Below are 22,090 nucleotides of genomic sequence, written 5' to 3'. Positions count from 1 at the left end.
GACTGTGTAAAGTTAGAATTGTGAAAGAAAGATGGCTCGTACTAAGCAAACTGCTCGTAAATCAACTGGAGGAAAGGCTCCTCGGAAACAGTTAGCTACTAAGGCAGCACGTAAAAGTGCTCCAGCAACTGGTGGTGTGAAGAAACCTCATCGCTATAGGCCAGGCACTGTTGCCCTGCGTGAAATTCGTCGCTACCAGAAGAGCACGGAACTGCTTATTCGCAAGTTGCCGTTCCAGCGTTTAGTACGCGAAATTGCTCAGGACTTCAAGACCGACTTGCGTTTCCAGAGCTCGGCTGTGATGGCTTTGCAGGAAGCTAGCGAAGCCTATCTAGTTGGCCTATTCGAAGATACAAACTTGTGTGCTATCCACGCTAAGCGTGTCACCATCATGCCCAAGGACATTCAACTGGCCAGACGTATTCGAGGAGAGCGCGCTTAAGTTATACCTCGTCCCTAATACATAAATATCCGACAAATCGGTCCTTTTCAGGACCACAAAATATTTTTAGAAAAGAGATTCTTATTTTCGTATCAATATATTAAATAGCCTTATAAAGTGTGACAATAAACAAATAAGGCATTACAATATTTGCTTTACCTCATTGTATCTTAAAGATAAATCCATATGCATATTTTGGGCTCAACCGAAACTTCACTCATTATATTCCAACTACATAATATATGTAGATGTATAGACGATTTTCTGATAAGCTGTATAAAGCACTTGGTTTGGGCCTCAACGCACAATCAATTGTGCTCCAAGAGATACTTCCTGGATTTCGAAAAAAAAATCAACTAAGGGTTTAATGGATTTTTCGCTACGCAGAAATGTCATATTTATTTCGCATGATGTTTTATTACTTTAGTTTCAACAATAATAACAATTTGTTTGACTAACTGGAATAATCTTTCTTTTCAACTGAGGGTCTGATGGATTTCTTGCTACACAGAAATCTCATATGGATGTCGCATTGTATATTATTAGTTTAGTTTTAAACAAATTTACAATTTGTTTAACTAAATGGAATAATTTTCATTTCCGTTTTGTTTAATATATACATATAATATAATACAACAATTAAAGACAAAATTAGATTTGTCTGAAGCGTTTTTATATTGATTTCATTGTAAACTTGCCTGATTTTAACACCTAAGGGTTATGTTAAATAGATATTTAAAATAGTAGACTTAAGATATATTTAAATTAATAGTTAAATTTGACTAAAGAATTGTTGAAATATTGTAGATAAATGAAAAATATTTCAAGTTTCATTATATTTTTATTAATAATTGTGTTTTTTGTTCGATAACCTTTTTCGCCAAGACTCAAAGTTAAACTTTGACTGGCAATTAAAAATCATAAAATCATGTTAAATACACTAAATAATTGATATTGTATTGTTTGAATATTAAACAAAACATTCCAACTCACATTTAAAACGATTTCCAAGTATAAACTTTTGTAAATGGCCATTTAACAAGCATGTAATGACGACGCATCGAGTAACAAACGTTCAATACCAAAAACATTCTCGTACCGCCGTCCTCCTCGATTCTCACGCAAACGGGTGACCAAGAAATAAGTTTCGACAATGTACAAGTGAACAGTGAACAGTGAAAGAATAAAGTGAAGTTAAGATGTCTGATTCCGCAGTTGCAACGTCCGCATCTCCTGTGATTGCCCAAGCAGCCTCAGGCGAGAAAAAGGTGGCTACTAAAAAGGCAGCAGCCGCCACACCAAAGTCAAAGAAGTCAGCAGCTCCTCCATCGCACCCACCAACTCAGCAAATGGTAGATGCATCGATTAAAAACTTAAAGGAACGTGGTGGCTCATCCCTTCTGGCAATTAAAAAATATATCGGTGCTACATACAAGTGCGATGCCCAGAAGCTAGCCCCGTTCATTAAGAAGTACCTAAAGAATGCGGTTGCGAATGGAAAGCTGATCCAAACAAAGGGCAAGGGTGCCTCTGGTTCGTTCAAACTATCTGCATCCGCTAAAAAGGATCCCAAGCCAAAGGCCTCCGCTGTCGAGAAGAAAACTAAGAAGGTGAATGCTTCGGCGGCAGCAGCAACTAAAAAGAAGAGTAGTACGTCTACCACGAAGAAAGCCCCTGGTGCCGCTGATAAAAAGCCATCAAAATCCGCAGCAACCAAAAAGAGTGTTGAGAAAAAGAAGGCGGACAAAGCAAAGGCTAAGGATGCGAAGAAAACGGGAACCATAAAGGCCAAGCCCACAACAGCAAAGGCTAAGTCAAGCGCAACAAAGCCAAAGACCCCAAAACCTAAGACCACAAGTGCTAAACCGAAAAAAGTCGTGTCGGCTACGACCCCGAAGAAAACTGCTGTCAAGAAGCCAAAAGCGAAGACTGCATCTGCAACGAAGAAATAATTTGAAATTGCCAACTGCTCCTCAGCATATGCAAATTTCGAATAATGAAATTTGTATTTCAACAAAGCCCTTTTAAGGGCTACCAATACGATTTTCTAAGAGAACAAATTTTTCTTTTTGCATCAGCAAATATAAAAATGAAATGTCTAGGCTGCCTTAAGTTAAGTTAGATTGTTAGTTAGTTAGATCAATTGCAAATATAAGTTACATACTTCTTTCCTCATTCATTCCACCGCAAAATAAAACATTTTTAGACAAAAAGTACTAAACTGATCAAATTAGGTTCACTTGCCAATAAGAAATTTATTCAAACACTCCTCTAAAGATCGCAGAGTATAATTGTTTAGACATTTTTATTTTATATTTTATATATAAGAAAAGCGCAACAGTACAAACAAATAATAATACAAAACAAATAATATTCATATATATTGTTTGGATTTTTAAATATTTTTAATTCCATGAAAAAGAGATTTGTGGCCCTGAAAAGGGCCTTTTGCTTTTGTTTGCTTTCCGTACATGTGCACACATATAGCTGAACTTTACTTGGAGCTGGTGTACTTTGTGACTGCTTTTGTTCCCTCACTGACAGCGTGCTTGGCCAATTCGCCGGGCAGCAAAAGACGTACTGCGGTTTGGATTTCCCGACTGGTAATAGTCGAGCGTTTGTTGTAGTGAGCCAAACGGGAGGCCTCGGCAGCAATACGCTCGAAAATGTCGTTAACAAAGCTGTTCATTATGCTCATCGCCTTTGACGAAATGCCGGTGTCAGGGTGGACCTGCTTGAGCACTTTGTAAATGTAGATAGCATAGCTTTCCTTCCTCTTGCGCTTCTTCTTCTTGTCATTCTTGGTAATGTTTTTCTGCGCCTTACCAGCCTTTTTGGCTGCCTTTCCACTTGTTTTCGGCGGCATTATTATTCACAAACGTTCACTTTAATTCACTTCACAAATGTTTAACACACACCCTAAAGTAGCTTAGCATATATACTTTTTTCGAGCGACGCTTTCATGTTAACAAACCGTTATACTCTCCACTCTAAACTGAAGAAGTGGTTAGTTGCAAAAAGTATAAATATGATAGTCACGATGGATGTAGGAAACATATTTGTGTGTAAACAGTGAAACAGCGAAATAAAGAAAATAAGAAAATGTCTGGTCGCGGTAAAGGTGGAAAAGTTAAGGGAAAGGCAAAGTCGCGTTCTAACCGCGCTGGTCTTCAGTTTCCCGTTGGTCGTATTCACCGCCTCCTTCGTAAGGGCAACTATGCTGAACGTGTTGGTGCCGGTGCTCCTGTCTACTTGGCTGCCGTTATGGAATATTTGGCCGCTGAAGTCTTGGAGTTGGCTGGCAATGCTGCGCGCGACAACAAGAAAACTAGAATTATCCCTCGCCATTTGCAATTGGCCATCCGTAACGATGAGGAGTTAAATAAACTGCTTTCGGGCGTCACCATTGCCCAGGGCGGTGTTTTACCCAACATCCAAGCAGTTCTGTTGCCCAAGAAGACGGAAAAGAAGGCATAATTTGCTAGTTCACAGCGTAAATAGTCGAAACCAAACCAAACGTCCTTTTCAGGACGACCAAAAATGTCAAAAAAGAGATTGTATTTTCATTCGCTTAAGGAATCGATTCAATAATACACAGTACATCTTAGGGCTCAAAAGTACAGTCATCATGCTAGTCAATAAATATGTGCAATATTCTCTTGTCCAATGCGGTCTTTGGGGTGGTTGGTTTGGAGTAGACTAAAAACAAGCACAAAATATGTAAAACAAGCCAACATCGGTGATTCTGGTCGATTGCTGGAGCAGTGTCGGGAGCGGTTGATTCTGAGATGGAGAAACGTTTGACGCTTGACAGCACCCACCACGTTTTAGAAAATCATATGATCTGTGCTTGCGCGTTTCATGAAGGTTGAATTAAATGTTTTTGATCTCTTAATAAAACGGATTGGTGGTCCTGAAAAGGACCGATTGGTTTCAATTCTACTTTCTACTTTCTTTTCTTAACCGCCAAAACCGTATAGGGTACGGCCTTGCCTTTTCAGCGCATAAACAACATCCATGGCTGTAACTGTCTTCCTCTTGGCGTGCTCGGTGTATGTGACCGCATCACGGATAACATTCTCCAAGAAAACCTTTAGAACACCACGAGTTTCCTCATAAATAAGACCAGAAATACGTTTAACGCCACCACGACGAGCTAAACGGCGGATAGCTGGTTTCGTGATGCCCTGGATATTATCACGCAACACTTTGCGATGACGTTTGGCGCCTCCTTTACCCAAGCCTTTGCCACCTTTACCACGACCAGTCATTTTTCACTTTTTTACTTTTTATTTCACTTTACACCACGAATGCCACAGAGATACTAATGCTAGCTCTTCGGCCAGCGCTTATATTTATACCAAAAATATCAAAAACACGAGCGAGTAAAAACATATTTCCATCTCGCTCACACACTATCCTCGTAACATATTGTGCAAAACGACGAACAACGAATATATCGTTCTCTTTCTAACTTATTACTCATTTTCTATATAAGCGAAACACAAACGAGACACACGATTATTGTGTTTTGAACAGTGACTGTGTAAAGTTAGAATTGTAAAAGAAAGATGGCTCGTACTAAGCAAACTGCTCGTAAATCAACTGGAGGAAAGGCTCCTCGGAAACAGTTAGCTACTAAGGCAGCACGTAAGAGTGCTCCAGCAACTGGTGGTGTGAAGAAACCTCATCGCTATAGGCCAGGCACTGTTGCCCTGCGTGAAATTCGTCGCTACCAGAAGAGCACGGAACTGCTTATTCGCAAGTTGCCGTTCCAGCGTTTAGTACGCGAAATTGCTCAGGACTTCAAGACCGACTTGCGTTTCCAGAGCTCGGCTGTGATGGCTTTGCAGGAAGCTAGCGAAGCCTATCTAGTTGGCCTATTCGAAGATACAAACTTGTGTGCTATCCACGCTAAGCGTGTCACCATCATGCCCAAGGACATTCAACTGGCCAGACGTATTCGAGGAGAGCGCGCTTAAGTTCTACCTCGTCCCTAATACATAAATATCCGACAAATCGGTCCTTTTCAGGACCACCAAATATTTTTAGAAAGGAGATTCTTATTTTCGTATCAATATATTAAATACCGAAGTACAGCCGAAACATATTGGTTGAAATTCAAACAAACTGCATTTTCATTTTGTCTTGAACAAAGAAACAATTATGAAATTTAAAGGTCGCCTAATACAACATTATATTAAATAGCCTTAAAAAAAGGGGCAATAAACAAATATGGCATTACAATATTTGCTTTACCTCATTGTATCTTAAAGTTAAATCCATATGCATATTTTTTTGGCTCAACCGAAAATTCATTCATTATATTCCAACGACATAATATATGTAGATGTATAGATGATTTTCTGATAATCTGTATAAAGCACTTGGTTTGGGCCTCAACACACAATGAATTGTGTTCCAAGAGATACTGATATATCCTGAATTACGAAAAAAAATAAACTAAGGGTTTCATGGATTTCTTTCTACGCAAAAATGTCATATGGATTTCGCATGATGTTTTATTACTTTAGTTTCAACTATAATTACAATTTGTTTAAATAAATGGAACAATCTTTTCAACTGAGGGTCTGATGGATTTCTTGCTACACAGAAATCTCATATGGATGTCGCATGATATATTATTAGTTTGGATTTAATTAAATTTATTATTTGTTTAACTAAATGGAATAATTTTCATTTCCGTTTTGTTTAATATATACATATAATATTAAAGACAAAATTAGATTTGTCTGAAGCGTTTTTATATTGATTTCATTGTAAACTTGCCTGATTTTAACACCTAAGGGTTATGTTAAATAGATATTTAAAATAGTAGACTTAAGATATATTTAAATTAATAGTTAAATTTGACTAAAGAATTGTTGAAATATTGTAGATAAATGAAAAATATTTCAAGTTTCATTATATTTTTATTAATAATTGTGTTTTTTGTTCGATAACCTTTTTCGCCAAGACTCAAAGTTAAACTTTGACTGGCAATTAAAAATCATAAAATCATGTTAAATACACTAAATAATTGATATTGTATTGTTTGAATATTAAACAAAACATTCCAACTCACATTTAAAACGATTTCCAAGTATAAACTTTTGTAAATGGCCATTTAACAAGCATGTAATGACGACGCATCGAGTAACAAACGTTCAATACCAAAAACATTCTCGTACCGCCGTCCTCCTCGATTCTCACGCAAACGGGTGACCAAGAAATAAGTTTCGACAATGTACAAGTGAACAGTGAACAGTGAAAGAATAAAGTGAAGTTAAGATGTCTGATTCCGCAGTTGCAACGTCCGCATCTCCTGTGATTGCCCAAGCAGCCTCAGGCGAGAAAAAGGTGGCTACTAAAAAGGCAGCAGCCGCCACACCAAAGTCAAAGAAGTCAGCAGCTCCTCCATCGCACCCACCAACTCAGCAAATGGTAGATGCATCGATTAAAAACTTAAAGGAACGTGGTGGCTCATCCCTTCTGGCAATTAAAAAATATATCGGTGCTACATACAAGTGCGATGCCCAGAAGCTAGCCCCGTTCATTAAGAAGTACCTAAAGAATGCGGTTGCGAATGGAAAGCTGATCCAAACAAAGGGCAAGGGTGCCTCTGGTTCGTTCAAACTATCTGCATCCGCTAAAAAGGATCCCAAGCCAAAGGCCTCCGCTGTCGAGAAGAAAACTAAGAAGGTGAATGCTTCGGCGGCAGCAGCAACTAAAAAGAAGAGTAGTACGTCTACCACGAAGAAAGCCCCTGGTGCCGCTGATAAAAAGCCATCAAAATCCGCAGCAACCAAAAAGACTGTTGAGAAAAAGAAGGCGGACAAAGCAAAGGCTAAGGATGCGAAGAAAACGGGAACCATAAAGGCCAAGCCCACAACAGCAAAGGCTAAGTCAAGCGCAACAAAGCCAAAGACCCCAAAACCTAAGACCACAAGTGCTAAACCGAAAAAAGTCGTGTCGGCTACGACCCCGAAGAAAACTGCTGTCAAGAAGCCAAAAGCGAAGACTGCATCTGCAACGAAGAAATAATTTGAAATTGCCAACTGCTCCTCAGCATATGCAAATTTCGAATAATGGAATTTGTTTTTCAACAAAGCCCTTTTAAGGGCTACAAATACGATTTTCCAAGAGAACGAATTTTTCTTTTTGCCTAGGCTGCCTTAAGTTAAGTTAGATTGGACTAGTCAACTTATCATTGTAAATACGTCATCATTGCAAATATCATATAAGTTACATACTTCATTTTTAAACAAAAAGTACTTAACTGATCAAATTAGGTTCACTTGCCTATAAGAAATTTATTCAACCAATCTTAACGCATGGCCATATCGGCTGGCTCATACAGAAACATAAGAAAATGTATAGCTCTACGAGATGTCACACCCGAAATTTGTAGATACTGTAAACCAGAATTAGTTTATAAGAAAAACCAGAATTAAACCAGAATTAGTCTATAAGAAAACGAAATTTTAATGATGCACGTTCCTTAGCGGAGACGTTCTGCAGAGGGTCATATTCCTTACCAAACTGTTCGCAGTATTCGGGTACCCGACCCAACCATCTCGGGCCATTGACCATGGTATAAGTAGTATGGATTCTAAGAAGTTATATATTAGGGATTTATGTATTCACTGGAGAGAACCTGCATCCTAAACGTCTCTAGCTCTTAAAAGCTGTGACATATGCTCAAAAGCAGTTCAGGGTTCAGTTAACCAAAGACAATATAAACACTAAGATGAACAATTGTGAACGAATTTGGGATAGGTCAACATGTACTTAGTAGTTAATGAAAATACATCATCTTTCATAGTTTATTTTGCATTCATGTTTCGTATATTCTATTAACGGCAGTTACATATTATTTGGGGAAAAAAAGGTAGATGTATTACTTGGGAATAAGCTTGTGACGTATTTCCCAACGTAGGTCTGTATGGGAGTTTTCGCCTGGAATTCGGTCACGGAAATGGCTCCATTCGTTCTGATAGTACTGGTACAAGGCCACAGGATCGCTTCGCTTGTGCTTAGCCTGATTACAAACTTTAGAAAAATCAAAATCAAAAAAACAGGTTCTATTTCGAGTATCATACCCTGTGCTGAAAGGCGGCTATTACTGCGCGGTCGAGATTTACGCAATTTAGACTGATGTGGGATCCGTGTGTCCTGGTTGGGACAAGCCTCGCTAGTGGATGGACCATTCTTTGTTTTGCTGCGACTGCGACGTGCACAGTTGCTGGAATTGGGCGGCTCTTTTGATTCATCTATCAAAAGTTGTTCCCGAAACAAGGTTGCCAGCTTCAAATTGGTGTCCGTTGCGGCTTTTCCACTGTTGAGGCGTTCCTTGTCATCATCCGAGTTTTGCTGCTTACTTTTGTCTTTATCAATCTGATGAGGTACATTCTCTTTTTCCCTGTCGGCCGTTTTTGCGCGCGAACTTATGGTGTCGCGTTTATAAAGGCTGCTGAAATAGTCCTCCTTCGAGTTCGTCGCCAAACGTTCTTCATATTTAATAAGCCTGCGCAAGTCTGGATGGGATCAAAGAATTTATAATTAGGACAATCAGGCTTTTGAATAATGTTAGCAATTTTGTAATGAAATGCAGTCGCTTTAATTGTATATTTTTAATTGTATATTTTTAATGTACTCTTTGATTATTTTTTTTTACAGTTGCTTTTGGTTTTATATTCGTGTTATACATAATTTGAGCATCAAGTTGATATTGTTTAAAAACGAAATGTACTGTTTTCTTTTTTTAATTTTTTATTAATCTAATCGTTCTATACTTTTGCTAATTCTAATTTATGTCTGTATTTTCGCATCGTTTCTTCATTTTCTTTATTGGGAAGTCGGCTAGGGGGCGCATCAAAGAGTACGGAATTTCTTCTAAGCTAAAAACTTATCTTATCTTACGTATGTTGCTGACATTGCATTTTAAATTATGCTAATTATGTGTGTGGTTTTGGATACCTAAGTATGTCAGGGAAGTAGCTGCATATGTGGAATTATATAAAGTTTCGAACAATCAATACAATGAATATGAATGTATAATAATGTACATTAGCGGGACAGAGGACGAGGAATCAGGAATCAGATGCCGTAATGACAGCTCATGGAGGGACTATGATAACCTAATGAACAATTTTCTTGAACACTCCGTTCTTTAGAATTTACAATTTTTTCACTTAAACTAATGACGGTTTTAATGACAATGATGACGACAATAAAGATGATCAGCGACGATATCGAAAGCGGCGAAAGGGCGCTCGAAGTCGCCGGCATGTAACACGCACCTCCTTTTTTAGAAACTGCGATATGGCAAGCGATTTGACCGCCGCAGTAGCCGCCTCGGCGGCACAGCTGCTGGCGGCCATGGCGTTGTTGGGGGGCGCATACTTTGAGATGTCAAACTTGCGTTTGGGCGTTGTCTGCTGCAACCGCTGATGGGAACAATGTTCTAGTGAGTCACCGGCTTGAGTGTTGCTTAAGTCCATGTCGGTTTCCAGACCGTCGGATGATACGGTAAACACGTCAGAATTATCGCCCAGCTTTTCGCTTGGAGAAATGCAGCTGCCCAGACTGCCGTTCAGCTGTGGCGTGCGGCGTTGCTGTTGCTGCTGCTGTTGGCGAGATTGCTGCGTGTTTGGAGTGGAGGTGACAGTCAGGCAACATCCGTTAGAGGTCTGTATTGCGAGCAAAGACTTTTTTTGCGAATGGTTCTCATCTAAACTTTTGGCGGGTGACTCGGAGATTATGCGAATACGTTTCTCGGGCGGCTCATCAGCGAATGACTGAGCGAAATTTTGCACGGTAAGCTGTTCATCATGATTTGTGAGCTCGCCACCGTAAGAGTCTTCAAACGCATCGTCATAGTCGTCTTCACCATCATCTTCTTCGACATCCGCATCGGTTGCTTCTATTTCTACCTTACCATCACGCAGCTGATCAACTGAATCAGCCATTGTTTCATCATCGTCATCATCGGCTTGACTTTCATTGTCCGCACTCGCTGCAGCCTCATCGCCCGAAAGGTCCCTGCATCGCACTTGTTCCTCCACATCTGTGGTCGGAGGGGTCATCGCAGTAACTTCGCGAGCATGGATTTCTTTATCAGCAGTCCTTCCATTACTTCCCGATCCACCACTGCCGTCGTCGTAATTATCATCGTCTTGTTCCTTACTGATCTCTTTATCGGTCGTTGTGGTTGTGGTTGTAGTCGTTGTCGTCTGCTCTTCCTCAGTTTCTAAAGGTTCCTGTTTTAAATCCTGAAGCTTTTGCACGCCATGGGACTCCCTTATATTCAATTTACGGAAACTGACCCGTTCGCTGGGTTGCACTCTCGAATTTGTTATTACCGTCGCTCGACGCCGTTGAGCTCTGGGCCAACCCGTGCGATTCGATTTGAGGCATTTTCGTTTACGCTGGTAACTACAATACAAATTCATTCTACTGTTTCTCCGGCAACCTGAACGCGCAGCAGAGATTTCTTCGTCATCTTCACTTCCAGCACTTGCAGCCAACAAATCGCACAGATCAAATTCACTGGTAAAACAGAAATCTGTAGGTGGGGGCGTGTGCACATCGGAAGGAAAATTAACATCCTCACAATATCGAGCAGTTGGCTGTAAGAGCGGGAGTTGTTCTTCCGCACTAAGATCATATTCCCGGCCGGTCAGTTCCAGATATTTATCAATTTGCCAGGAGATTAGCAGTGGATTGACATATTCGATATTCGCATCCAATGTCTTCAGAGCATTGGCCTCCATTTCATATTCCAGTTGCCCCTTCTTACTAGGAAGCTTACGAACGCCAGCTACTTGGGCCATTCCCGGTGGCTGCTGTTGAGGCAGGCGCATAGCAGGCGTTGCCGCTAACTGGCGGCGCTTTCGCTTGCTCAACATGACGCTTGTGGTTATATCTCTTTCGGGAAACTGAAGTCGACTAGAATAGCTGGCAGCAGCTGCCGCTGCCGCTGCTGCTGCTGTCGGCCGGCGGCATCTGGCTGGCGGGGGTATTTGTGCTGGCGCTGATGATGGAGTAGGTGGCAGAGTATCATACTTGTTTTGTCCACGTCGCATACGTTTTACAGTCTCACTTATTTCGGTGGCGAAGCGCAGTTCCTCCACTGGCGTGGCAGCTTGTGAACGCGTGTTGTGAGAAGTTAAAGTCGACGCAACGGACGCAACTGGCTCCTGCTTCAAAGGCATCTTCAGCACGGGCGTAATTAAATTCGCAGGTGGTGCCGCCGACGGTTCGTCTACCTCCGAGTTTGTCTTGCTCTGTGAATCCTGTCGCTGACGTATAATACAACTTACCAAGGCCAGTGTGGATGCATGCTCCCTTGGTGACTTACGTGGCGGCAGCTCAGCAATTCTCGCCAACTGCTTGTTGCGGCAAGTTGCGCTGCTATTTTGACTATTGCTGCAGCTGCTACTCGAGTTGCTTTGTGTGGATGTGGCACGTACCAGCTCCACAACCTGTGTATTTTCACCCAGCGCTGCAAACTCGCGCTCCAGCAGCTCTGGTGTGCTGGCCTTGCTATCACATTTGGCTGGCAGTATAGCAGTATTCAATGTATGTTGCTGCTGCTGCTGCTGCTGTTGTTGTTGTTCCTGCTGATAGCGCTGCAGCAGGTGCATTTTCTTATGCCTGTACATTGATGACGTCGTTGTAGATGTAGTAGTTGCGGCGGTTTGATTGCTGTCAGACTGTGCGGCAATTTGTTCCGTTTCCAGGATATCTCGTTGCCGCTCTATCTTAATGGACCGCAACGACGATTGCGGCTTTAAGTCTATATCACGCTGAGCCTGCTGACCGCGACATAGAGTGCAGTTGTGTGAGCTCGTGCTGTCCATGGGTATGGGACCCAGTTCGTAGGGAAGCTTACAGTAGCGCGTGGATCCATAGTAACTGTAGTACTGCTCCTCGCCAGCATCTTGTCGCTGAAAAACACGATGCCATAAATCAGCGTCCGGTGACTTCTCAAATGCGTAGCGCAGCTTCTGCAATCGTTCACTTTTTCTACAATCAAAGATAAGCTCCGTTGTCAACGTTTTTTTTGTCGCTGCCGGTGGCGTCACCTGCTGTTTACACTGCTTCGCTTTGGCTATCGAAGGCTTTCGGCTCCTGCTGCATCGTCGTGCAGGTGACTTTTTCTCTGCTGACGGCGACACAGAGAGCTGATGCTTTTCCCCAGGACTTCGATTAATGTTGATTGTCAACCGCGATAAGCGTCTCGCAGCGCGTTCCTCACGAGTATCAAATCGATTTAGTGTAGGCAGGGATAAGCGCAACTTTCCTTTAGCTATATAGTCTTCATCACTGCCAGAAGAGCTTGACTCATCGTTTGATTCCTCGTCCTCTGGTTCATCTGATTCCTGACGGATATCATCCTTCTTTGCCGGTTGCTCCCCCACCCGATCCTCCAAGTTGCCACCGCGCCTCACGTTGAGCGTCGACTCTGTTCGTCGGCGTAACTGCAGTTGACTGCTGGTCGTAGCCGCTGTCACAATAGCAGTCGCCATGCGGCTACTCTTACGCGTGGCCGTAGTCTGTCGCTGGCTTAGCAGTTGCGGTTGCATCTCTGGCTGGATGGGGGCGTTCGGAAAGCGCTGTTGTTGGCCACCACCGCCATTGCTGCTGCTGCTACCCGTTGACAGCTGGCGCTGCAGCTGCGCAAGCGCAGTCTGCATCTGTGACGGTGGGGCTGCTGCCGTGCCTTTGCGTCGTCTGCCCACGGCTGTGGCACGATTTTGCAGCTTGACAGGTGTGGTTGTTGTAGTCAAACTTGGCACCACCTCCACTTCGCTGGTACTGTCCAAGCTGGGCGAGGAAATGCCGTGGTGACCCCGCGCATCTGAGGTCGTTTGCCGATCGACATCTGTAGGCAGCTCGCTACTGCTGCGAGTTGTCGTTCTGGGGAACATGAAATTTTCGGCCTCACCGTTGAGCCGCTGCAGCTCAGATTGACGCACTTTCTGGAATTTAACAATTAACGAGGGCGAGTCCATTACGTTGCCAGAGACATTAGTAGCTCCGCGCCTAATACGAGGTGACGTGGCTACTGCATCGCTAGCTTCGACCACCTTGTAGAGAGATGATGGCGGCAGCATTGCGCGAATTGGCGGCGACAAAACCGAATTCTGCGTCTTACGCCGCGTCGGGTTGGTGGGAGTGGCAGCAGCTGTTGTAGCATTGTTGACCGTCTCCTCCACGCGCTGCAACTCTGTCAGGCTACAGGGTGTCGTAATTTTCTTAACGGGTGAAGGTGTCTGCTGGTTGGGTGACGTATTGGCCGTAGCTCTGAACTTTTCCGAGGAATGCTTGCCCTTAGTTATGCGCTTCGATTTCTCACGTAACGCTGGAGACGGGCGTTGCCTGTTATTATTATTACTGCCACTGCTAATACTTTGTTGAGCTGCATTGGAATCGGATTGATTAGGTGATTTTGTGGCAAAGGCAATAGAGTTATTGCTGAGAAGCTCATCAACTTCCATATCGCTGTTTATCTCTGCGTCAGCTTGTTCCGATTCCTTCCTCAAATATTTACGATGCTTCTGCTGTTCTCTTTTAAGAAAGCCGTTTACACTCGCCGACACTTGAATAAGCGTATCGAGGGCCACAAAGTTGTGTACGTTTTTGGCAAATAATTCGTGCTCCTTACTTTGCAAATGTGTAGTTAACGTGTCGTACTCGATCTTGCAAATCTCGCACACACCGCACTGCTTGTCGCTGGATTCCTTTAACTCTCTACAATGTGATCGAGGACTGTCTGGCGTATGCACAGAAACCGGTGGCTTTTTGAGCGCTTGAACGACAGCGTGTTGCAAAGGCACCGTCTGTGGGTGATGCAGATCTTTATCCTGTTGACGTTGCGAAGTCCGTGAGCCTGGAGACTTACGTGTCATACTTTGAACATAGGCCTTGGTCTGTAAACGAAAGGCACTGTCTTCGCTGCTCAAATCAATTTTAGGCCACTCCTCGGGCTGTTTAAGTAGGTGATAGTATGGTCGGTGATTTCGTTTGATGGACTCGATCTTGATAAAATGACCCTTTAGGTGAATATTAGCCGAACCACCTGTCTGTGTTCCACCTAAGGTGCCAGATGCTTTCAAATACTGACGTAGCTCGGTCTGAATACGCTGAAAGAAGCGTAGGGCGTACTCTGTCTGCCAGACGGTGTATGTTGCAAGTGAAAGCCTGCTGCTACTTGGTGTATTGCTGCGATAATTTTGCTGGTTCTGTTGTGGCAGCTCAGTTTGGATTGATGTGCTCAGCTGTACAGCACGCACACGACTCAGAATAGCATCGGCACGAGTTTGCCGAGTCCTGCGCTGTAGGCCAATGCCATTATCATGGACTGTTGTGATTGGAGTATTCGGCGTTTGAGGTGAGTTAAGTGCGGGTTGTGCTAAATGGGCTCCCAGCTGACTACGGGTGTTCTTGCGAGCATCAGTAATTGCAAGCGACGAGCCTTTTTCCTTATCGGTAATGAAATGGGTAATACTGTCGTTGAGAAAGAATTCAAGGGTGCCCCCAAGCGCCTTGATGTCCGCCTCAATGCGCTTGGCTAGCTGATGATCGCAAATATCCAAATAAAACTTAAAGTGGCAGAGTGGACGCTTGCTCTTGATGACCTTTACTTTGGAGCGCTGATGAGGATGTTGCTGACGCTCTGGCTGGGGCTGCTGCTGAGTATTTGCTCTTGCTGTTGCGAGATTGCTTTTGCTAGCACTTTGCTTATCCGACTGTGGTTGCATACCTTTAGGCGCAAAAAAGCTGCATTTGTTGTTGTGATGTGAATTTGGTGGACCAAGAATTAGATATAAATAAATTGAAAATGTATTAATTAATTTGAAACGCTTTAAGCCTACATATAGCAGCAGCCACCAACCAACTATCAACTATCATCATCCTTAAAAAACATGTTTTACCTTTTCGTCATTATGGAATTTGTCTTTATATAACGACTCTTGTTCAATAAGGTTTTTTTCGAGTTTTTTCGTATATGAGTGCAATTCAGACAAGTTGTATGATTCTCAAGGATTCTCAAGAATTCTCAAGGTTTCCAAGGTGATCAAAATGGTGCTCAATTCATTAAAATAAACCTTGCTCGTCCTTTATTGTCCTTTTATTGCCAATAAGCAACCCGAACATGCTTTTCTGTTGCAGTTTCAAAGGCAAAGAAATTAAAGACAAAATATATTCAAAATAAATCAGCGAGTCATGTCTTTTGTTTCTTTTTGAACAGTAATTAGATCAGTTGTTGATAAAGGACACATTTCATGAAGTTAATTTAAAAATTGAGCGTTGCTTAATTTAATTTCATTGTCTACTTCGTATATAAACCAACACATAATTCTTAAAAATAATAAACTTAACAATTTCAGCAAAAATAATCAAATTAATTAACTAACTTTCGAATGTCCTTCTGAGTTTTTGTTTATGATGTACTTCAGAAAACCATGGAGAGGGGAGGGTCTATATAATTGCATCAGCTGGATTTCCTCACTCAATTAATTTGCGGTAGGTCGCGGTAAGAACCAAAAATTACTGTATGATACATTCGCTTATGAACTCCAAGAATTGTTTATCTATGATAATGGCTTTGGATTCAGAAAAACAGATATATTTAAATGATTTGTAACTTGGCAATCTGTGGACCCAATTCCAAAATTGTCTACAAAGTCTACAGCATCAACAATTATTTACCCCATAAATGATGGAACTGAAATAAATCAAGAACAGAAGAATAACTAAAAAAAAAAACACTAATAAGTTTCGTTACAACTCAATTGAAAACTCTTTTTTGCCTTTTGTTGTTTTGCAGTCATTATTAGCAAATGTCGAGCTTAGTTTGTCTTTATTATTTTTTTTTTTGTATTTATTTATATTCCCCAATTTGCACCGGTCGTCTGCATATGTACACACAAACACAAGCACACATATATGTACACATATATTGCATACAGCACACAAACGTTTTATAGGTATGTGTGAGCAGGGTTTACTGCCAACCATTTCATGTCGATCGTTTTGCTAACAGAATAAAGAGCACACGTTGGCATCTTGTTTAATTTCAGCAGCTGATTCACAACGTGAATTTTTAACCCATTTTAACAGTACTAGAGATGTTTAAGACATACAAAAAATATTGCTACAAATCGATTACTAGGCTCTGTTGCTGACTTTTAGAAGCAAAAAGTGGAAAGACAAAATCGCGTATTTCTTTCATCACAGAGCAATAGGAACACAGAAATCGAAAAACAGATAAAAAAAAAAATACAAAATAAATAAATAAAACATAAACGAGGCAAGAAAACAGACAACGAAACGTGCACATGTATGCACAGTTGCAATGTGCGGTCAGACGCATGAAGTTGTGGATGAAGCTGCTAAACCACAGAAAATAACTACTAAAAAAAAAATACATATGTACATACATATGCACACGTAGCTGTGTGAATGTTTTTACATATTTCGTATGCCATGGAGACCGAAACATATTCACTCTCATTCAAATACGCACACACACATGCAGCGACATAGCGAGACGTAGCTACCACAAAATGTCTTGCTCTAAAACGCTTGCAATAGAATGTACATATGTATGTGTGTACACAAATACATGCATGCGTGTATGCATCTGGATGTATACGTATACGCTTCAAGTACACAAGAGGTCTAAACAAAAAATTGTTCGTTATTTCTGCTGTTATTTACAAATTACGAGTAATACTCGCTCAATTTTCATTATACACAGCTACGAGCTTTCGTCGCCGTCGCTTGTTTCTCTTCTACTTAACGAGAAAATACGAACAAATGGTGACGAATCGTTCATAAAAATTAACGAAAACAGAAAAAAATAAACGTACTCTAACTTAAATAACACTGAAAAGTTCGTTGCATTTACACACACACACATAAAGACAACATGCTATGGCGGGAACTGCTGCTTTTAGTTTGTTTGGTGTGAATGGTCTTACCTTTTAAAAATTCACGTAGTTGTTCGGCAGATATATTTCTATAGCCCAATTCATTTAGGTGCTGAAGTATAGCCCGCGCATCCAATGGCAAATGTGACATTTTTCCAGCATTTACTGATCTAAATATGTAAATATATTACTGTTTATGTTCATAAACTACACATGCACAAACACACACGCATTCGCACATACACACACACACACACACACACACACAGAGATGTACTCACAAGCATCAACGACCACCACTATGCCAACCAAATAGCGTTTCTCTTTCTTTCTCTTGTGTTGCTTCGTTTCTTTCCTGTTCACTTTGTGTTTGTGCTTCTTTTTGAGCCCGTTTTGTGCTGCCGTTTGCTGCCGACAATCGAATTGACAAGCAAAAAAAATGTTCACTGTACCTTTTTTTGTCGCATACTTTGCGTTGAATTTATTTCTCAGATTACGTTTAAATGCTGAAATCGTTTTATTTATGGCAAATTTAAAAACTTGCTGTTGTCTGCCTCTGCTATGCTCACGACAATACAGCTAAAAATTAGCGTCGCCGTCGCGTCAAATTTTTGCTTTAGAATTTTTTAGATAACTCTAAGGCCGTACATTCTTGTCGTATAGTGTACGGCGTGGTTTTATATGATAAAAAAGATTTAACTTTTGTTATTTGTATAAATTTGTTCAATGATTTTATAACAACTTCCACAAATTAAGTGCACACGCAAACTCAACTAGCACAATAACTCTTAGTTCAATGATACTGTCGATAACAAAAGGTATCGCTAGCGATGGCACATAGTATCGAAAAGTGAATTTTTTGAAGTATCGATAGTAATGCGTGGTAAAATATATTCATTTTCATTGTTTACGCCTGTTTTATCGCTTTTGTGTATAACTGCGCCTGCGTCCGTACTTAATTTACTACTAGTACTTACCCCATTGAAAATGTTCCGCCACTGTAACTTATATATGCTGGGCCTGCTCCTTGTAGGTGAGTAACGCATTTTAATATTTTTGTGTATCCAAATGAATCCGTTCACCATTTTTATTGCTTTGTCATATACGCAGCCTCCGCTTGTCTAATTTCCAACGTGGACGGCTACCGTCAAGGATATCGGCGTGCGTCAACATCGACGCCAACGACGACAACGCCGCCTCCTCAAACGCCCAAGGAATATTTGGACAGCAAGTCGAGTTTCTCGACATTCGGCATTATCGCCATAATATTCACGTGCATTGTGATCTCTCTGGCGTTCTACTATGGCATCATGTGCTATCCTCTGCTGTGCCGCGAGGATAAGAAATACCGCTTCATGGACGTGTCCACAATCACGGCAGCCACATCACGTTCTATACAGTCAATAGAAAACTATCCCGTGGACCAAAAGCATAATCATCAACTTGCCTAAATCATTGACAGATATATGTATCTTTTAACGTATAGAATGACTGCAAAGAACACAAACATATATATGCTGGGGACAGCAGACACGATTTTATACAGGTATTTGACATTCATCAGGTTGCGGCCCAAAACCAAAACCATAAGAAAAAACAATTCAAGTCACGCTTCTTTCTTACAATCTGGCGTATCTTTATCTCGAAATTAAAACACGATTTTGGGGAACTTTCTTTTGAGAGATCCCCTAGAATTAGTCTAAAGTAAACAATTGCTCACTGGTTGTACTTAAAACACACCTTATACTGATTTTATTCATATATACCCTTAGATTTAAATTTATGCATTTAGCATAGCGGCAATTTTGAAAGATTTGATGCATTTAGTACCTTATTTACCTAATGATACTTGCATGTAAGATAAATGTTTCATATAATCTTGGCCAATATTGTTTTTTTTAGCTAAAGCCATATATTGCAACTTGTGTTTTACTTAACATTTTAGACAAATAAATATTGCCGCCAACGCCACCCACAATTTTTCCAAACCACACGTTTATTGTTTATAAAAAGATTAGTGTTTATTCATTTAGTTACGCTGTCTGACTTAGTATTAGAGAAGATTAAGTTAATCGGTTGGCTAGCTGGAAAATTGAGCATGAACTGCAGTCTTGTTGAAGAGTTAATTCGGTTTAACAAGCCGCATTACAGTTCGTCCTTGACATCATCGTCCAGATCAATGTCGCTCAGATCGATGTCCTCCTCGGTGGGTAGCTGCCCGTCCTTGCCGTCCCAAGGGTCGACGCTGATGATAGCTGGTTTCTTGGCTCCGCGAACGGGTGACGTATGGCCACGGCCGTAGGATATGTCGCGCAGGAACTCATTTATGCCATCCTTGGAGAAGGAGCCTTTTAGCACGGAAAACTTCATTTTCTTAAAGTTGACAACCGCCATGGCCGGATACCCGAAACCACCAACTTCCAAAGACTCCTCCAGAGCTGGCTGTTGACCGCCCTCGGCCCAGGCCCAACCCCAAAGCTTTTGCTTAAACTTCTCGCTCAAGATGCGCAAAGTGTCCAGGAACTTGTTGCGACACTTGGCGTCGCAGTCTAGAATATGAGGCAGAACAGAGACCACGCACAAGGGTTTGCCCTCGCAAGCACTGTCGAAAGTTGATTCATCGGTTATCTCCACAAGCTCTGGCGCTGGCACATTCTCCGTGTGCTTATCGCTAGCCCAGCTGATTATTTCAGAGGCAGTCCTACCACCATTGTATTCCTCAGCATCGCTGGAGCTTTTCGAGCCGGCTGGGAAGAACTTGATGGTCGGATAGCCACGTACATTGTACTCGGCCGCCTTGCTTTGATGTGCCGTCGCGTCCAGAGCGCCCAGCTTGACTTTGCCCTTTAGCTCCTTGGCAGCCTTGGCCCACTCAGGCGCCAGATTCTTGCAGTGACCGCACCAGGGCGCAAAGAACTCCACCAGCCAAATGTCTTCGGAATTCAGCACAAGTTTGTCGAAGTTATCTTCGGTTAGCTCGATGACGTCACTATCGGAGCTCGAGGAGCGGCTCTTACTGCTGCTGTCCCCGCCTCCGAAAGCGGCCTGAACCTTCTTCTTGGCCTCAGCCAGAGCGGCCTCTGCAATCGCTTTAGCTGTGCGTTGCCCATTGTAATCGGTAGGCGATTGTTTATTGGCGCCGAAGATTTTGATCGTGGGAAAGCCACGTACATTATATTTGCCACCAAGTTCGGAATGCTGATCGGCATTGACCGAACCCACCTTAATAACGCCCTTGAGCGCTTCGGCCAGCTTCTTGTATTCGGGCACCAGGCTCTGGCAGTGTCCGCACCAAGGCGCATAGAATTCGACAACCCATATGGCGTTGTCCTGGACAACCTCGCGATTGAAGTTCGACGGTGTCAGCTCCACAACGTTGTCGGAAGGTGAATAAAATGCGCTGGCGCTGCCGGAAACGAGCAACAATATGCTCGCAGCTATGTGGGCGTATTGGTTATTAATTTTGGTAAGTTTAGGTAAAGATTACAAATACATATAGTTTCGATTGGGGTAGTTACTTACACGCATATAACAATTGAATCATTGTTGTTTTTGGATGAGCTGTTTTATTTTATTAAACTTCTTAGCTTCTTTAAATTTGTTTGCAGAAACGTAAAGTGCAATCGCCGACTTACACGTCACTCGCTTGCGGGTGTATTAAGTGAGATTTAGCCAACACTAACATTTATATACAGCTGTGGGCACCCAGAAACGTAAGCATTTTTAAATAACATGAATGGTGCATTCTGTTGGCAAAAGAACTGACGTGTTTACAGTGCCAATTGAGTAAATGATGTGTAAACACTTCGGTTTTTAAGTCTTGTTTAATGCACCAGCTAAAAAGTGTTAAATCTGCAACATTACTTAATTTCTTGTTATTTGGGTTAAACAGCAAAGCGCAGGTTAGTTTTTTGTACTATAATATTATATATATCGAATTTTACACTACAAAACAGATTTCATTTTGACTTTTGTTTGTAAAGTATATTTGTCAGCATTTGAATTTCATCATTATCTTAAAACGCTTAAATGATCGTTCGCTGAATAGTGCACTTGACCATGCGTGCCTACTTTGTTAATTTTTATATAAAACTGATTGTAAACACAATCAGTGACTAGGAAGCAAAGTTCGTTGGGCGATATTCCATTAGATAAATATGCATTTCAATATTTAAAGTAAAATATTATGCGCTGCAAATGAACAAAAAAACATGTAATTTGCTTGATCTGGCAGCGCTTACTTTTGCTGGCTGACAATTAACTGGCTGGTATAGAACACAGCGCGGTTAGTTGAGTTAGGTTAAAGCATGCACACTTATACAAGCCAAGTTCTTTTTGCGGCATTTCAGTTAGTTAATTTCATGTGTCCAGTTAGAGGTCTCATATATTTTAGTCGCAGATTGCTTTATGCGCCTGTCGCACCAATTACGTGCCAACCCCCAACTTGCCCGCACAGAATTGTCTGGTGCCGGTCTGCGTGTGCGTATGAGATAAAATATGTGGTCAATTTCACTTAATAGCGACTTAGTAGTAGTGTTGCCAAGATTTATGTGACGTTAATATTGCGTGCATAGAACATTGAAATTGCCGGTGACTGTGATTTCTGTGCCAGCATCTGTCAACTCTGCTGTGTTTTGATTTCTTGTGTGAAGGGTTAATTGACGTAGGTTATGTATATATATATATATTTTTATTTTTATGATTA

General features: G+C 41.6%; 9 protein-coding genes across 9 annotated transcripts; 5 read left to right on the top strand and 4 right to left on the bottom strand.

Moving 5' to 3' along the window:
• Nucleotides 1-14: 14 nt before the first annotated feature.
• Nucleotides 15-5,424, top strand: LOC115759944 (histone H1.2-like). The gene is made up of 3 exons (XM_030701084.1): nucleotides 15-440; nucleotides 1,658-2,255; nucleotides 5,010-5,424. The coding sequence occupies exons 1-3, from the start codon at nucleotides 32-34 to the stop codon at nucleotides 5,422-5,424; spliced, it is 1,422 nt and encodes a 473-aa protein (XP_030556944.1). The 5' UTR covers nucleotides 15-31.
• LOC115759838 (histone H1.2-like) lies at nucleotides 1,636-2,724 on the top strand. The gene has a single exon (XM_030700932.1). It carries the CDS (start codon nucleotides 1,642-1,644, stop codon nucleotides 2,392-2,394), a length of 753 nt encoding a protein of 250 aa, XP_030556792.1. The 5' UTR covers nucleotides 1,636-1,641; the 3' UTR covers nucleotides 2,395-2,724.
• On the bottom strand, nucleotides 2,832-3,327 carry LOC115759840 (histone H2B). Its single transcript, XM_030700934.1, has one exon. It carries the CDS (start codon nucleotides 3,306-3,308, stop codon nucleotides 2,937-2,939), a length of 372 nt encoding a protein of 123 aa, XP_030556794.1. The 5' UTR covers nucleotides 3,309-3,327; the 3' UTR covers nucleotides 2,832-2,936.
• On the top strand, nucleotides 3,545-3,919 carry LOC115759839 (histone H2A). The gene has a single exon (XM_030700933.1). The coding sequence runs from the start codon at nucleotides 3,545-3,547 to the stop codon at nucleotides 3,917-3,919; it is 375 nt and encodes a 124-aa protein (XP_030556793.1).
• LOC115759841 (histone H4) lies at nucleotides 4,402-4,713 on the bottom strand. The gene has a single exon (XM_030700935.1). It carries the CDS (start codon nucleotides 4,711-4,713, stop codon nucleotides 4,402-4,404), a length of 312 nt encoding a protein of 103 aa, XP_030556795.1.
• A 1,303-nt stretch (nucleotides 5,425-6,727) lies between the features above and the next one.
• Nucleotides 6,728-7,630, top strand: LOC115760068 (histone H1.2-like). Its single transcript, XM_030701248.1, has one exon. The coding sequence runs from the start codon at nucleotides 6,734-6,736 to the stop codon at nucleotides 7,484-7,486; it is 753 nt and encodes a 250-aa protein (XP_030557108.1). The 5' UTR covers nucleotides 6,728-6,733; the 3' UTR covers nucleotides 7,487-7,630.
• Nucleotides 7,631-8,809: 1,179 nt separating this feature from the next.
• On the bottom strand, nucleotides 8,810-17,513 carry LOC115760144 (protein chiffon). The gene is made up of 3 exons (XM_030701352.1): nucleotides 17,437-17,513; nucleotides 9,745-15,229; nucleotides 8,810-8,979 (listed from the first exon to the last, which is right to left on the bottom strand). The coding sequence occupies exons 2-3, from the start codon at nucleotides 15,208-15,210 to the stop codon at nucleotides 8,890-8,892; spliced, it is 5,556 nt and encodes a 1,851-aa protein (XP_030557212.1). The 5' UTR covers nucleotides 15,211-15,229; nucleotides 17,437-17,513; the 3' UTR covers nucleotides 8,810-8,889.
• A 153-nt stretch (nucleotides 17,514-17,666) lies between these two features.
• Nucleotides 17,667-19,281, top strand: LOC115760151. Its single transcript, XM_030701362.1, has 2 exons — nucleotides 17,667-18,418; nucleotides 18,496-19,281. Exons 1-2 carry the CDS (start codon nucleotides 18,262-18,264, stop codon nucleotides 18,834-18,836), a joined length of 498 nt encoding a protein of 165 aa, XP_030557222.1. The 5' UTR covers nucleotides 17,667-18,261; the 3' UTR covers nucleotides 18,837-19,281.
• Nucleotides 19,282-19,380: 99 nt separating this feature from the next.
• Nucleotides 19,381-21,315, bottom strand: LOC115760149 (protein disulfide-isomerase A6 homolog). The gene is made up of 3 exons (XM_030701360.1): nucleotides 21,250-21,315; nucleotides 20,908-21,080; nucleotides 19,381-20,822 (listed from the first exon to the last, which is right to left on the bottom strand). Exons 2-3 carry the CDS (start codon nucleotides 20,927-20,929, stop codon nucleotides 19,531-19,533), a joined length of 1,314 nt encoding a protein of 437 aa, XP_030557220.1. The 5' UTR covers nucleotides 20,930-21,080; nucleotides 21,250-21,315; the 3' UTR covers nucleotides 19,381-19,530.
• Between the last annotated feature and the right edge of the window lie 775 nt (nucleotides 21,316-22,090).

Source organism: Drosophila novamexicana, unplaced genomic scaffold (assembly GCF_003285875.2).
Source record: "Drosophila novamexicana strain 15010-1031.04,08,12 unplaced genomic scaffold, DnovRS2.1 tig00000387-arrow-pilon, whole genome shotgun sequence".
NCBI lineage: Eukaryota > Metazoa > Arthropoda > Insecta > Diptera > Drosophilidae > Drosophila > Drosophila novamexicana.
The sequence above is the reverse complement of the archived record's forward strand: the minus strand, read 5'-3'. Positions and strand labels throughout refer to the sequence as shown.

Excerpts from the sequence above, each read along its gene's own strand:
- LOC115759944 (XM_030701084.1), top strand. The coding sequence starts at position 32 with ATGGCTCGTACTAAGCAAACTGCTCGTAAATCAACTGGAGGAAAGGCT. Across the intron at positions 441-1,657 it reads TATTCGAGGAGAGCGCGCTT|TTGCAACGTCCGCATCTCCT; the intron begins AAGTTATACCTC and ends CTGATTCCGCAG. Across the intron at positions 2,256-5,009 it reads CCCACAACAGCAAAGGCTAA|AAAGATGGCTCGTACTAAGC; the intron begins GTCAAGCGCAAC and ends GAATTGTAAAAG.
- LOC115759838 (XM_030700932.1), top strand. The coding sequence starts at position 1,642 with ATGTCTGATTCCGCAGTTGCAACGTCCGCATCTCCTGTGATTGCCCAA.
- LOC115759840 (XM_030700934.1), bottom strand. The coding sequence starts at position 3,308 with ATGCCGCCGAAAACAAGTGGAAAGGCAGCCAAAAAGGCTGGTAAGGCG.
- LOC115759839 (XM_030700933.1), top strand. The coding sequence starts at position 3,545 with ATGTCTGGTCGCGGTAAAGGTGGAAAAGTTAAGGGAAAGGCAAAGTCG.
- LOC115759841 (XM_030700935.1), bottom strand. The coding sequence starts at position 4,713 with ATGACTGGTCGTGGTAAAGGTGGCAAAGGCTTGGGTAAAGGAGGCGCC.
- LOC115760068 (XM_030701248.1), top strand. The coding sequence starts at position 6,734 with ATGTCTGATTCCGCAGTTGCAACGTCCGCATCTCCTGTGATTGCCCAA.
- LOC115760144 (XM_030701352.1), bottom strand. The coding sequence starts at position 15,210 with ATGCAACCACAGTCGGATAAGCAAAGTGCTAGCAAAAGCAATCTCGCA. Across the intron at positions 8,980-9,744 it reads CGCAGTTTCTAAAAAAGGAG|ACTTGCGCAGGCTTATTAAA; the intron begins GTGCGTGTTACA and ends GATCCCATCCAG.
- LOC115760151 (XM_030701362.1), top strand. The coding sequence starts at position 18,262 with ATGCGTGGTAAAATATATTCATTTTCATTGTTTACGCCTGTTTTATCG. Across the intron at positions 18,419-18,495 it reads GCTGGGCCTGCTCCTTGTAG|CCTCCGCTTGTCTAATTTCC; the intron begins GTGAGTAACGCA and ends TCATATACGCAG.
- LOC115760149 (XM_030701360.1), bottom strand. The coding sequence starts at position 20,929 with ATGATTCAATTGTTATATGCGT. Across the intron at positions 20,823-20,907 it reads GATTCAATTGTTATATGCGT|CTGCGAGCATATTGTTGCTC; the intron begins GTAAGTAACTAC and ends ACGCCCACATAG.